The sequence below is a fragment of the Bombus vancouverensis genome, chromosome 15 (assembly GCF_051014615.1).
Source record: "Bombus vancouverensis nearcticus chromosome 15, iyBomVanc1_principal, whole genome shotgun sequence".
Lineage (NCBI taxonomy): Eukaryota > Metazoa > Arthropoda > Insecta > Hymenoptera > Apidae > Bombus > Bombus vancouverensis.
In genome coordinates this window covers 9,816,505-9,831,789 of record NC_134925.1, presented here as the reverse complement: position 1 = coordinate 9,831,789, position 15,285 = coordinate 9,816,505, and the positions used below count along the sequence as shown (strand labels likewise).

The window sequence follows — 15,285 nt, the reverse complement described above, 5'->3', positions numbered from 1 at the left end:
AAATCTGCATATTGCTTTTCTCATCTAATAAAATACCCTATATTTTCTTTCCATTTCACAAATTTTGGATTTTGACGCTATTTTCCCAGAATTTTTAAATCTTACTGTTACGAAGCTTGTTTGAAATTTTCAGTTACATAGAAATTTTGTATAGGAGCATAATGTATGTAAATGAAATGCATGAATTTTCGCAAGTTCTTTTTATTTTATGGAAAATTTTGAATAAAAGTACATATTGTAGTTCTGTGACTGGGTTATTAAATAAAATGTTTCATCAATTAACATTGCTTGTAGTACCGTTGTACTTAAGATGACTAGCATAAAAACTAGCTAAAACTATGAATATAAATATTAAATATATATATACATTACTCATAAATAAATATTAAGTTTACATATGTACTAATTAGTGCCATACTAATAGTGAGATTTCTTTGTATAATAGAAGATATGTTGTTACTATCGTAATTTTGTGCAATTTATCGAATCTACGCAATTTTAAACCAATATATGTAATACATGTTACCCATATCAAATTACGAAGCAACAGATAATACGGAGCCAGTTTCAATGATTTTGCGATTCTCCTCGTAGTTACGATTGTAAATCGTTATTAATTCAGCAAAACCACGTTTTTGCTGGCTCCTCGTGTAGTCAGAAATCTGCCCGAATTCCCGCTCTGAAAAATTAATATAATTATATATGTATCAATATCAATAAGAATCAAAGTAAGCATTCGATATTTACAAATTACTTGGTCCAGTATAAGGTGGTGGATTTGGTCGAATGTATGGATTGCAACGTTCGTTGGAAATCCTGGAAATATATATCCATTTCAAGATAGGATTTAGGGCTAACAAAGACTAAAATATAGAATTTGGGGCTAACATATAAGAGCATCCTTAAAATGTGAGTTTCCAGCCAAATAGACTTTTCATTTTATATTCCAAAAGCAATATTTCAAAGAATTTTAACTAATATTATATAACTATATAATAATGTTTATTTAATGTATCATTTTCTTTTACTCGTCGTGCGTTTATACGCAATATTAGTTAAAAAATTCTTTTAGATATTGCTTTTGAGACATACAATGAAAAATCTATTTCGTATGTCATTATATTTCTTATCTTAAATTATGAACGAGTACCTAGGGCTTGGTATCAAGGAATCATTAGGGCTGGATGGTTGAGCAGAGAGCGATTTTAAGGTACCCCTTTCGATGGCAGCGTACTGCACCATTTGTATGTTGTTGTTGCTAACTCCTTCCCCCGTCGAAGTTTCCCTTTTTTCGCTGCAAAGCAAACAAGAGGAATGTTACACATATCCATTAAATGAGTTTTTAATATACTCTTATACTGCGTTATGAGATCAAGGAAACGCGCGTTTAATATAGTTATTTGAAATTGTTAGCGTGGATCATATAAGTATACTTTGTACAAACTACTACAACTTTAATTAATAGTTGCGTCGAGTATTTGAAATTATTAGAGCAGATCAAAACGTATCTTTTATTGAAGGTAATACGATTTTAATGAACAGTTGTTAAGAACAAGCTGTTAGTAAGTATTATTAAAGTACGCTATGTTAAGGATAATACTATTTTAGAAAATAGTTGACAAGCGCTAGTAAGAAATTTTATAATAAGACTGATAAGTTCATTAGTATGAATTCATTAGAATGAATCAACCTTCTGAAATTGAGGTAGGGATACCTGGTTCTTTGTCTTTTGCCAAGAAAGATGTTAAACAATTCGTAAAAATATTGTTCTGACTCAGGATCGTGCCTATAAAAAAATTTATTGTTCTGTTTACTGGAAGATTCTAACAAATTTTACTTTATTTGCTATCGTACATTTCGTCACGTTTTCTCCGCTCATATAATAAATATAAGAAGAAAATAAATTTATGTTACGACCCAATACCTAATATCGATATGAAGGGGTGTATGATACTGAGAGAAGAGAAGGAACGCTTTTCAGCGATCTACGAGAATCGTGTAAACATCGAACCAATTGATTTATCGTTCGTTTTCAGTAAACTCCACAGATTATCGGAGCATTTTTTGTGAGTCATATCTACGATGACGTGAATGTCCTATTACTGCTTTCACATAACCCGCATTATCTGGAGTTTGATGGCAATTACCTTGATCACGCGCGTGGATCACTAGCTGCGATCTGCGACACCCTTGAATACTAATATGCGGTTTAGATGTTTTGCGATTCCAGGCACGATATTTTTTACGACAATATCCCGACACAACAAAAGATACATCAGAAGTGGAACGAAGAATGGTAATCCTCAACAAAGCCACGTTTGTTATCAATCAAAGAGACTGTTGCATGTAATAAAGAGGCAGTTTCACTTTTTACCAATTCAAGTAAACCAACGAAAACCAACTGAGAGCTTTTCTCTTTCAATAAATGCAATTTAATGATTAGATCTACCTCTTTATTGTTGCGATCTCTTCAACTAAAGATGATTTCCATAAATAAAGGGGTTTTAAATTACTTCAAATCACTTTGTACGAGACTTACGTCAGTTGTGTTCATTAAAGTATCAACTTGTGTACATCTCTGCAGTATAATAATTGCGAACGGTTAGCAATTTTAACAATAATCGTTCGCTAAGAATACATTGTTTCATCATTCGCCGAGTCTGATTGATCATTTGCCTTATCATCGCGTGGCCATTAGGAACTTCGAAACTATGATATACAATTGGACATAAAGTGCGTGAAATGTACTTTACCAAACCTAAATTCAGCCGAGTAAAGGTCATAGGTAGAGAGCAATTGCAGCAAGAAGCGCGAATAATCGGTGACGCGATCGTCAGGGTCATCCGCTTATAAATAGATCCCGTTAGTTTGTGTCTTTATGGCGTTAGATTTTCGCCTATTAGCACGTTCAGTTTCGAACGGAAGTGTTGTCAACACACTGCTGAACGAGGCGATGCGCAACTAATTAACAACAATCTAGTCGACGATTTCCTGGTCGATGAAAGCTGATTTAACGAGTAATTCCGTTGCGTCACGGGTAGATGGTAGATGTCGCGTAAAGAACGATCTCCTTCTCTCTTTCCTTTTTTGTGCTATCACTTACCCGCGCAACACATCCCTTTATCTCGGAACACGCGATTCTCGTAACTGGAGCAAAATAGGTCCATCGTGACTTCTCCATGATAATAGAATCAGTGCGATATATTTAGAGTTCTTCGTTATGTCAAAAGAATTCTTCTTAAGGGACAGTTTTTACACGTCGAAGAAAAACGAACCGGAAAGTGGAACGCCATTGCAGAAAGGTAAGTTTCTATCACTGGAAAATTATTTGAAAATGATTTGTTCGATCTTAACGCTACATAGTCAGATACTGACAGGGTCAAATCGGAGAAAACGTGTCCCGACAACAATGCGTCAACGGAAAACTTACTTTCCCTGAAGTCTCTAAAGTACGTAGTTGAAACGATTAAACGTTATTTTTCATCTTCATTTCAAATAGAATTTGTCCAAGCCTGCTGTGTATATAGCTTGCACGCTTTTATTGCATTAGCGACGCACATCACGTACCAAGTACGTGTGTTCTTCTTGCCCCGAATGATTCCGTGGCTTGACATACAATGATTAACCGTGGCTGAGAGCTCGTTGGAGCAACGATACGCGCCATTGGTATACTTCAACGATAAGTGAACTGTGTACATAATAATCGATGTACGCCACGAAGCACAGGTCGCGATATACTGAACCTTTTTCTATTTATACTCGTCACTGCTACAACGTGCACGCTCCAGCGAAAAATCGCTTGTTTCTTTCTGCTTAAAAACGTCTCGTTAACGCTGGCTCGCGCGAATTCTCCTTATTTATCGAACCCGTTACGCAAATATTCGCGTACACCGCCGTTGAAAATTTCCCTGTCTCTTTCACTTTTTATCCTTTGACCTTTGCATCTAAAGCAAAATGTAACTAATGATTGATGGAATAATTGACATGGCTATTCAAATATGTTTGATCGGTTGATCTCCGTGCATAAGAAACGATACTTACGGAATATACGAATGTACACGCGTGGTTCGTGCTTATCGGGCACGCGATTCGCCGTGGCCGTATTTTCGATCGTACCGTCCAGCACGTTACTACTTGACCAGATATCGTAGCTGTTTATGAATGAAACCAGTCGTAGTAGCAGCCCCCTCTAACTGCTCTTGGCGCCCCTACCACTTATGCTCGTTGCTCGCACAACTATACGTCGGAACTTATTTCTCGAGCACGTGCTTCGTATAGAATTACAAATATTTCAGCCGACATTCCTCCGATATACAGTCCGCGTTTCCATCGATCTCGCCAAAAACGAAAGAGCATGAATATCGAGCATTCGACTATCCAGATTTTGAATGTAGAGTTCACGGGAAAAGCCGGTGATCCTAACCACTTCTTTCCCGTATCTCCTTATCTGAATGATTTATTCATTCTTAAATAAGAAATTTATTTTCATACTCGTCTAAAGAATATTTTTTAATTTTCATACTTGTTGCGGTCCAAATTTTCTTATCATCTTCAACAATGAGAAGATCTTACATTTTTTCTCTGTCGAGGCACAGCACCGTGCTCAATAAAGCGGCCAATACAAGGAGCAGTATCGCCGGGACGAAGATCGTGGTTGCAATTTCTTCGAAGTAACTTCTCGTGGGAATATTAGCTTTGGTCGACCTGGCCCAACGCCACTCCGTGTGCTCGGAAATACCAGACGCTGGTAAATCCAATACGTTCATGCTCGGTCCTCGTCTCGCGCTTTCGTGCTGCAAACTCTGTTGTTCCTGCTCGACCTGAGATACACGTTCGTCATCTCATGAATTTCTGACGGGTCACGTAGGTTGTTCAATTACAATAAACGAAACTTACCAGTCTGAACGAGCACCAATCCAGCGCAAATTCCGCCTCTCTGAAAAGCCGCTCGACGCTGGTCCTCTTAAAATCTCGAGGACAAAACGGTAATTTCCATAGAGGTTTCACTTCTTCCTGGAGTTCGTTCAGCTCTTGCGAGAATGGCATTGAACTTCCTAGTCTTATGACGACTCTGGCACGAGAAGAAAAGAGTACACGTTTTATTGCTGGTTGAAATGGAATTTCCTATGAACGTCAGACGTCTGTGTCTGGACGCTTTTAGTTGGACGTAGCGTCCACAAGCAGAGATTTGTTACTTTCGTTGTGTCTATCGGTCTTAAACTTACAATCAACTGTACTTTCTGTTAATTTCTTAATTTTACTACCGCAATGATTTTACATCAAGCACGCGATTAACGTTCAATTCTCAAGGGACAAGATAACTTGCCGCTTATTCACAAATTCATTTATTTTAGGGAAAATAATTAGAAGATAGTAACATTCAAGGGAAGTTTAGCGTTTTAATTAACATCGTCAGCTTTCTGTACTTTTCAATTTATAGACTTGATCAATGTGGCTTTCGAACAGCTCATAGCGTATGTACATCGTCAGATTGGCTCCAAATCTTATTGATACGATCGTGTCAGCGTTACAGTGCTAATGAAATGTCAAAATGTTTTATATAACACATACGACACATACACAGAACTTATGTACAATAAATGTCCAAATACTTTCGTGAATCAGTCTATTTGATTACTCTGACACATTCGTCAGAACGACATGTCATCAGAACACACGTCCACCGTAATCGTAATGCACCGCGACTATATGACGTCAAGGATGATTTTAAGTCTTTTTACATTTCCTCGGTTAACCACCTGCGACGTTTGTGTACGTGTTCCACGACACGTCGTACACTTAGCGTTCCAAATTGCGTCACAACTTTCTTAGCTATGCATAGCTTCCCGTTATCCGTTATCTCGGTCAAAAGTCGGGGATAGTCCCGCCTGCTAACAGCAGTAATTTCCATACATCGCAATCGGCCGATGATCCCCAAGACACCGCAATACGCTTTTAATTAAGATCAAATTTCCTGTTTACTATTTAAATTAAAAGACTATTTTTCATGAATTGTCGTTCGGCCGTCGTCTCGCGATCGATGAAAGCTAACGATTCAATATCAAAGAAACAAAGATTTTCCTTTGCCACCTATTTTATAGGAAGGATTTTCTCGAAAATGTTCTCTTTTTCCTTGCACGGCACGTAACCGTGCACGAGCTTACATCGCGCTATCTAATATAAACGAGCGTTCGAGAAGAATCCGGTCGACCGAAACGAGTCCAGATAGACCGTTGTACGATCTTTTTCGAAGAAGTGTTACAGCAGCTCAAAAATCGACAATGTTTCGAAATATTTAATACAGGTATTACTATAAACTTGCTTCGATAGTTGGTAGTAACAGCGGAAAAATATGCCGACCGCACAGAGCTAATTTTGTGGAATAGCGTGCACTTGTGTGTCTCTCTTCTGTGGTCTTCACATGCTACAATCTGAAAAAACTACTCGCACTAGATTCGCCAACCTCGACGCGCGACGCGTGACAAGATGCGCTCGTATTTTACAAAACACGATAAAACGATGCAGAATGATTCTTTGACCGCATTCGTTTACATAATTCTCTTATAGGAAGGATGTCAATGACGAACTTTCACCGCGGTGCATTGCTGCATTATGCAGCGGGAGGCATGGCGCGGTTGACGTCTAAGCTAAGGTTGAGACTTGAGAGTACGATGGAGGAGAGCAGTAAGCAGGCCGGAAGCCATTCAGTTAGCTCGAGCGAGCGCGCTAACGATGTCGCGGCGCACTTACGTTACCAACCTACTTAAACGGCTATGATACAGCTGATACAACATTAAACTCGCGCGATTAATCTACGCCGTTTCGTAGCCTCCACCAACCACGTTCGTTTATCCGTATGTTCTTTCATAAATGTGTATACGTGTGTATGTACTGTTATTGAATAAGCGAGTGATCGAGTGATTGGCAGCGCGGGAAGGACACGTTTTGTAAGTGACTGGCTGCTTCAGGGAATCGACGAAATGCAACGTTGAATCTATGATGCGATCCCAACTAATCGACTCGATTCATTTTCCACTTGCACGAGCTTCGAATGCGATTTGAAGATTCGTAAGTGTTTCCTGATATATTATGAGAATCTTGACGCGTCACGTGCACGAGCTGTTGAAAGAAAATTATTTACAAGGTGTGATTCTAAACATTAAGACAATAAAGAGAGTTTACGTAGAAAAATCTCGTTCCAGGCTTATCTTTCGATTTAAAATACGCTGGAAATACGCTGATAGCTATGTAGAAATACAGATCAGCCGACCAGCTGACAAACGTTTCTTTCCATTTCACTCAGATGTTTCTCAGTATGAGGTAAATGAACGAAATCGAACGAAGAACACGCGGAGAAGGTATGTCACATCACGCTTTTTGTTCCTCGCACGAGAGCCACATTCAAATTATTAAATATCTTATTTACCAGCAGAATAGTTTTTATTATTTACCGTCAGAACTGTCTTTCTCTTGGAAATATTCACGTCAAAAGTATCGATTTCGAAAATTACTAGCGTATTTTTAGCGTAAAATTAAGTTGATGTTTACATTACACCTTACAAATATCATCCATTTCCTTTAACACGTTGTAGGAAGTTGTCCCTTGGATAATTGCACGTAGCCTTGCGATTATGACCAAAAATCTCTTTGTTTGCGTGAGATAAAAATACGGAAATGATACCGCAATGAACGAGAAGCGATAGAGGCTTAGCGGTTACTCGAGTAATTGATTAGAAATAAATAAATGATTATTTTACGACGAAGCAAGTAGCGGTTGTTATTTATTTGCGACAACGTGCAAGATAATTAGGATTTAACGAGAACATGGAGAGAATAAAGAGACGATGACAGTGACATGTAAACTTCTTGGAAATCATCACCGATTGTCATAGCGATAAGGCGCTTCCTCGCAATTCACGTTTTAATTCGAACGAACGAGCTCGTTTAGTTTTCCACGTATAGTAACTCGCACCAATATTCGAACACCATGCGTGTGAGACATTATTCTTGTATATATAGATTCAGATTTTGAAACTTGTTACAGAAATCAGAAATGGACAGATATTTCTATATTCGACAAAGATACAGTTTATCACGAGGCTATAAACGCTAACTAAACGTCATAAGCAATTTTTTCCAGTGTAAAGTTGTGTAAAAGAACCAGTATACAAAGGGGCAGCGATAAAAAGGAAAATATTCATCAAATCCTTGAAATATCTTTTTATAATATCAAAAAACAGAAATATATTATGTAAATTGACTGAAAGGACATTGCAAATGAAACGTCGTGTTAACACGACGTCGGATTTTAATGGCGTAATAAAATTTAGAATCAACGAATTATGGCCATTAATGCATTATTCCCCTATAATTCTCTTACAAATAACGTGGACAAGTTTTTTCTACACCGAATCTTGCACGAACGCGTGTCTCTCTAATAATTTGAATGAATTATCATGTCTTTTTATAAGATCTGCAAGTGTCCTAATACTTATGTATGGAAGTGTATATATTTACGACAAAAGATCATATAACGAATTGAACTGGCCAAACAAAATCAGTTGCAATTTGAAGTAGTTACGCAATAGCCTATTGAAAATGCGAATATCTGATGGGACGGTCTTTCAAATGCTACCATAGATGAGTATCTCTAATGACGCGTGCATTTTTCATAGCGGCGGACTATAGAAGATTTTCCTTGGATCGAGCATAATGTTTGCCGTCACGATAACAACATTGAACGATATGCAGTGGCAAAGGAAGTGGCAATTACCCATTTGAAAAAAAATCGGAGGATGTGTGGGACGCGCGTCACAATGTTGTTTTCCGTTGATCGGGCGATTATACGTCAGCGATATCGAAGCGAGCACGCTGAATCCCATTGACTTGTTCGATAATCATCATGATGGCGACGGTAACGCAATCGCGTAAACGTTTCGTGACGAAATCTTGCAATTCGGCTTGATGCAGACGAGCGAGTTTCAACAGTCCACTGGATTATATAGGGAAATACATGCATTTCGTATTAGTATTAGTGGAAACAAAAGTCGCGGCTCAGTATTCAAAGGCCACGGAAAACATTACGAGTCTATTTTTATTAATTTTTATTAATTTCCTGACTTTGATGTCACTTGGTGGCTAACATACACAAAGACAATTTTTATTACCTTCGAAGATACGTGTCTTTAAAATAAATGACGAATCTATGAAAGTTTGTAAATAATCGTTTTTTAAATTTCTGATATCGCAGAAAAATATATACGGTAGCTAGAAAAAATATTGGCACATTGTTAAGTGATTAGATCAAAGTATATTGAATTTCCTATCGTTTAAGGGCACTTTGATATCACTACAATGAGATAAATATAAAAAATAAATTAAGAGCGCTTTACTAAAAAACAAGAGTATGTACCAATACATTTTCCTGTAAAATATATAAAATATTCAAAGTATAGTGCTTCTTATAATATAATACTCAACGGGTAAAATAAATTTTCCACCAAGGATCATTTTAGTTATATTCTCAAGGATATGAATCTCCACAGAAATCCGCGATTTGCTACATATATAATAATTAATGTTGCATGCTCGCTGCGGAAACGTGCGAAGAAAAATCGTTCGTCTGCATCTGGCTTTAGTTTCTCCTCCGTCGAAAATTGTTCGCTTTTCAAAGAAAACTCACCCTTCACCTTCGCTCGGTTTCAGAGGCAAACGAGCGCCGAGTTCGACGGCGGACGCTAGAAAAGTCACGTACAAGTCCATCGCGTTTTTCCACAATCTCTTTCTGTAAATAAAAAAAAGGAAAGGGAAAGCTTGATCAGGCGCTTCATAGAACGTATTGGAAATAGTATAGTATCGAGGCTCGTCTTTCCTTGAGTTTTATCGACAAACCTAAATATATCGAGGAGCTCTTCGGTTCTATTGCGGTCGAACATGTCCTCCACGTTTAAATTATCGATCTTTAAATGGACCTCGTACTTGGTCAGGTTTTCCTTTTCAAGGACGTTCATATCCAGAACCTTATATCTGGTTTCGTAAGTGTGTTTGTTCAGACCTACGATCTCCAGCTGAAAATCATCGGTAATACTTTTACTGCCACCGGTATATAGTATTTCTTCGACTAAATATTTACCCAGGACAAGCTAAAAGGGATAAGATGAAAGGACAAGTTCATGCGACAACGATTGAACAATGAGGCTTAAAAACATATTTCACGTTCAATAGTATTACTTCGTGCGATGTACCTGATATAACGTAAATCAATTTTTATCTGAATAAATTCTTACTCACGTTGAAATCAATTTATTCAGACAACGATTAGTAATAAAATTAGGCGCAAATTTCGATGAAAGAAAAGTATATTAAACTTGAAGGTAACATGATTGAATAACAGCGAAAGTTTGAAACACGTGTCTGACATTTCTCCGCTGTGAATCACCTGGAAGTATTTGCGATCCTTGGGTGCGACACCGTACAAGAAGCCGCGATGATCCCTTTTGCTGTACGTGTAATGAATCCAGGAAGGAAGATCAGGCGCATTTAGCAACGAGGGCTGATATGAAAACTGGTCGGATCGTGCTGAAACGAGGAACGAATCGTACGATTTGTTAGTCATTCGGAAATATCTGTGGGTTAAAGTGCCTACTCGGCTTTCATAGCCTCTGAATAATTCGATTCCGAGTAATCGCGCGCACAATGTGCTTATCCTCGATCGGACAAATCGCACTTTCCGGGAAGGGACGCGGGAAACATTTCGATTCTTATGAATAATATGACTAAATGGTGAATCATAAAAATGGACCACAAATGAAATTTACTAAATTCGGCAATTTAGTAAAATGATGACTCATTAGGATGTCCTCAGGCTACCAATATTTGTTAATATTTCAAAGTTCTTTAAAAGGATCAATATGTATTGTCAATACAATATTATAATATTATATCTTAATGTCATAATGTTAATATTATAATGTTAATGTTATAATGTTAATATTATAATGACATTGACAACTTTGAAATATTCATAATATTATTCACTGTCTGAAGGCATCTTTAATTTATAGATTCCGATTTCGCAATAAATTTAATCATCAAACTTATTAATGTGGTTCTGAGAATGTAGTTTTAAGATTCTTTTAGTTCCAAAGTTTGATTATTTTCGCAACGTTTTAGAGCTAAATATTTTAATGGATTATTACCAGAAACTTTCTGAATTCACTGTGAATCTCATTATGTATCTTATGCAATACATACATATTGTGTATCCATTTGCATTAGATATAAATACAATAGCCCATTTTTTTCAGCAAATTATGACCTACTGTCTTTCTTTGTACTACTTTTATATTGCTCTTTGAAAAGCTCTATTATTTCTGATGGCCTGGGATGGCTTTCATCAGATACATTCTTTATTTATCATGACACACTACAACTATCTTTTCGAGCTGATGGAATAAAGTTTCTTTTGTGATTTTAATAAAGATTTAAATAAATCGACATGTTTTTCTCTTATTATATATTAATATTGTCTTTTTATGCTCATAATTTGCTAACAGTTCACTATGGTTAAGCTTCGACATTTTGAAGTTCTTCTTTCCTACTTGTATCTTATAAAGATTTAATAATTTTCACTGATAAACCAAGGGATGTCTCGAGTCGCTAAATTTCGTCTCTGTCTTGGTGTGCTCCGTACAGGTCGCGATTCTCCGATGACGTCACGCTAAAAAGTACCGATACACACGTGACAACGTCAGCTGTGAGGTCACAACACGATATTCGGTGTTTCCGAGGCCGTGATTTCGATTGCTATTCGAAACAAGACACGAATGACGCGCGTTAACTTTCAGCTGATGAACCAAGTTAACGGGTGTACGACCGAAAACTGCTTTCTGTTCGCTTGGCCCTCTTCGAGCCGGTTATTTCTGTATGCTCGTCGTTTCGCGGTTCCTGCGCGTAACCGTAACAGCGCAATATAAACGCTATGCAAACTCTCATCGGTGTCATTGTTCGCGATCGAGTAACCTTCTTACCGTCGCCGCTCCAGTCGAAAGTCTCTGGTCTGATCGGAATGACGAACACCTCTGTCATTAAGATGCTCTCGGCGTTCGCGAAGGCCGTCATCAACGACAACGCTACTACGAACGATAGCATGACCATGGCCATATCTGAAAAGTGACAATAAACGACACCCGCTTATTAACCCATTAAGAACCACGCAATTAAATAATACGTGTAAATGAAGTTGTTTCGCGAAAGAATTATGCAAGATGCGCCAGAATAATAGACGTGTTACAGAAGTCCATTGTAAACCAGAGGTATAAGAAGAAGTTCTTTCGTAAGAAAAAAAATATATAGAGTTTATCATAGTGTCATAAACTACTTGAATTTCTTCAAACTTGATAGAATTCTAGGACCTAATGGAAGAATGTAATGAAATAAATATCGAGCCAATTCTTGGAATTGTTTTCCATAGTCACGATATAAATTTGATAGAATTCGCTAATGTTAAACGACTAAGAGGAAATTACAAATGAAACATTGCATTAATGTAAAGCTGACTCTAAGTGGATTAACGCTAACGCGAAACCGACTTTCCATTCACTCGGATCATATTGTTTAGGATTAAAATTTTACAAGCTCGTAACAATACATAGAGCAAATATATATCTGCGTGTTCTATTATTTTTTTCGCAACTCATCTTATATTGTTAAAAGATTTCTATAAGCGTTCAAATACTTTTGTGGGTCGCTGTATGTGACTACGTACATTCAAATTTTCAAAACCCCGACTTACGCTACTATGATTCTCAGCCCTCTTATACTCTATACGACGATCATCGGTGTGTGACACCACGTGAACGGAAAATCTTTTATCGATCACCAGTGTCAGATACCGCGTTGACCGTGTTAACAACCAATGGACAGTCGAATCAAATATCGATACTCGATTCTCTGAATACCACAACCCCTTCCACCCCTCGATCTTTCCTCATAATCACGCGCAATTGCGGTCGTCGATGGTGTCATCGATCCTCTCTGTGTTCCTCTCTCTTCCCAACATCCAATGAATTTTCAAAGGTAGAACGTGGAAAACAGAGATTTCGGTTTCTCGAGAATATCGTGCCCGTTATCGACAATTGGTCGATTCGGGAGGCGCGGACGTTCGCGATGAAAATAGACGTGATAATTTCGTGATCTGGCCGTGGACAACAAACGAATCGCAAGAATCTTACGAGAGGGGAGCACGCTGACGGCGCGGCGGATCGGCTTACGGGACGTAAACTGGCTGTCGCCTCGCGGTGTTGATACTCTAGCGGAGCGGGCGTCACGCACTGTCGACGAGCAGGTTAACGCGATGCAAGTGCAGCGTCAGGTCGAAAACCGAATCGTACGCTGCGACACACCGCGTTTGTTCTAACTCTGTGTTCGTATGATAATTGCTGGGAACGCCACACGTCGAGCGGTAATTAACCGAACGTCTCCTCTTTCTCCGTTCTCCTGACTTCGTTTCTTCTTCGTAGTTAAACGCACACGCTTCGTTGATCCGACGAACGCGCCTCGATTCGTCTTCTGACGTCGGTTCTCTGTTCTATCCATGCATTCGAACAGCATTCGAGATCCCTAAAAAGAAAAGAAAATTGAGAAGAAAAAAAAAAAAAAAGATAAAAGGTGTAAGCGTAAACGGAGCATAAGAGCGCGTGCGTTTCGCCCTTCTCATGCGCAGCTGGAACATCGTTTCCGACAATCGTTCTCAGGAGCGTACAAGTCGTATGCGCATCGCTTTGCGTTTCACTCTCACAATCTCTCGAATTTTTCCCCCGGTTTTTTGATTTATTTTCTCACTGCGAGATTCGTGAGATATACCACGCTTTCCAAAGTTTCATATTTGTTGCATGATAATGTTAAGAAGCTTGAATAAATGAAATGGGACTTTCCAGCTGCGCGATATCATAGAATTGCAGATTTCCAGCGACGTTCACAGCCTGCAGCATCGAGTCGCGCGCACGCGTACCCTTATCTGAACTTCCGTCCCGTTGATTATCGCGACGCTTTTAACAATTCTCGATAACTGAACACGCGTACCACAGAGCAAAGGACTGCCAGAAAACGAAGCGGAACAATTGCAAATTTATCGATCGCGCGGAACTCGCGCCAATTGGTTTCGACTAATTATACATCGTTTACTTCTTCAAAGTTTTCGGTCACGGATTAATTCTGTAATCGCTTGATTGTAATCGATCGTTTAGTCTACCGTGCGAAACGAAAATCACGGTTCTCTCCATTAAAGAATCGATAGACCACTACATCATACGTGAGAATGACGGAATTTCTTCCGGTTAAATCGTGAGGAAATATTCGAATAAACCGGTTGCTCGATCCGCGTGTAATCTAGATCAGGCGGATTCACGAGATCGGAGATCCGGAATCGCGGCGAGGTTCGACCAGTTTCTCGAAAGCTTCTAAAGAGAAGAGTGATTTCTTATAAGCGTAGGCGTTATATGGTGTAAAGTTAAGCCTAGTCCAGACTGACAGATTGCTAGTATTAGGACACCTATTGCTTACATTCGTTGAAAAAACCCAATAAATTCTACTTAATTTAATATTTTAATTTATTTTAAGGCATTTATAATAAATAGCATTCGATCTATAGCAAGTATCAATGTCTCGATACTCATGGTTAAGCCTAATATGTATGTACACTGCCTGCTGACGATCGGACGATATCGCCAGGCGTCACAACGTACATGCACTTTTTTGTGGATTTTTCAACGCATGTGGATTGATACTACACATGTTTATGGATAACTGTCTCTCAATCTGCATTAGACTTAACATAGCACAGAGCAGCGTGTTGACGAACGGGAAGACCAAGAGTGAATCGCGGAAGTACAGACGAAGAAATAGTAACGTGGTTGCGTCGCTTAGACGTCGGGGCCCGGCGTTTCCACTCGCGCAGCGTTTACGTTTGTGACTTACGTTACGGCACTGCCTATTGACGTCTGCAGTAGGCGTGGTTTCGCTCTGGCCGATAGAGGGATATATTTACCGCACACACAACTTTTCCCTCTGGTGCGCGAACGAGCCTCGCGTTATTCGATTAATAATGTGTATTTGCAGTGCGAGGTTTGATGCGACCGGTGCACGGCGCGAAACCGTGGCCACTCCTCGGCACAGGGGTTGATTCCTCCGGACACGCGGACCTTTCCTGGCCGGGGGTGACTTCTCTTCGAACCTGACTACTCGATCAGAGTGCTCGTGTCAACGGGAAACCCAAAGTCGACGTGC

General features: G+C 38.9%; 1 protein-coding gene across 6 annotated transcripts; it reads right to left on the bottom strand.

The window, feature by feature from the left end:
* Positions 1-191: 191 nt before the first annotated feature.
* On the bottom strand, positions 192-15,119 carry Scgalpha (sarcoglycan alpha). Of its 6 annotated transcripts, none has more exons than XM_033349991.2 (12): positions 14,895-15,119; positions 13,233-13,620; positions 12,030-12,164; positions 10,439-10,578; positions 9,892-10,067; positions 9,683-9,784; positions 4,897-5,071; positions 4,573-4,820; positions 1,715-1,786; positions 1,151-1,294; positions 748-816; positions 192-679 (listed from the first exon to the last, which is right to left on the bottom strand). In XM_033349991.2, the coding sequence occupies exons 3-12, from the start codon at positions 12,160-12,162 to the stop codon at positions 655-657; spliced, it is 1,284 nt and encodes a 427-aa protein (XP_033205882.1). In that variant the 5' UTR covers positions 12,163-12,164; positions 13,233-13,620; positions 14,895-15,119; the 3' UTR covers positions 192-654. The 6 variants fall into 6 exon arrangements, with proteins under 6 accessions (XP_033205882.1, XP_076481069.1, XP_076481068.1 ...); XM_076624954.1 differs by having other exon boundaries at positions 12,767-13,620; positions 14,977-15,119; XM_076624953.1 differs by having other exon boundaries at positions 12,794-13,620; positions 14,977-15,119.
* Between the last annotated feature and the right edge of the window lie 166 nt (positions 15,120-15,285).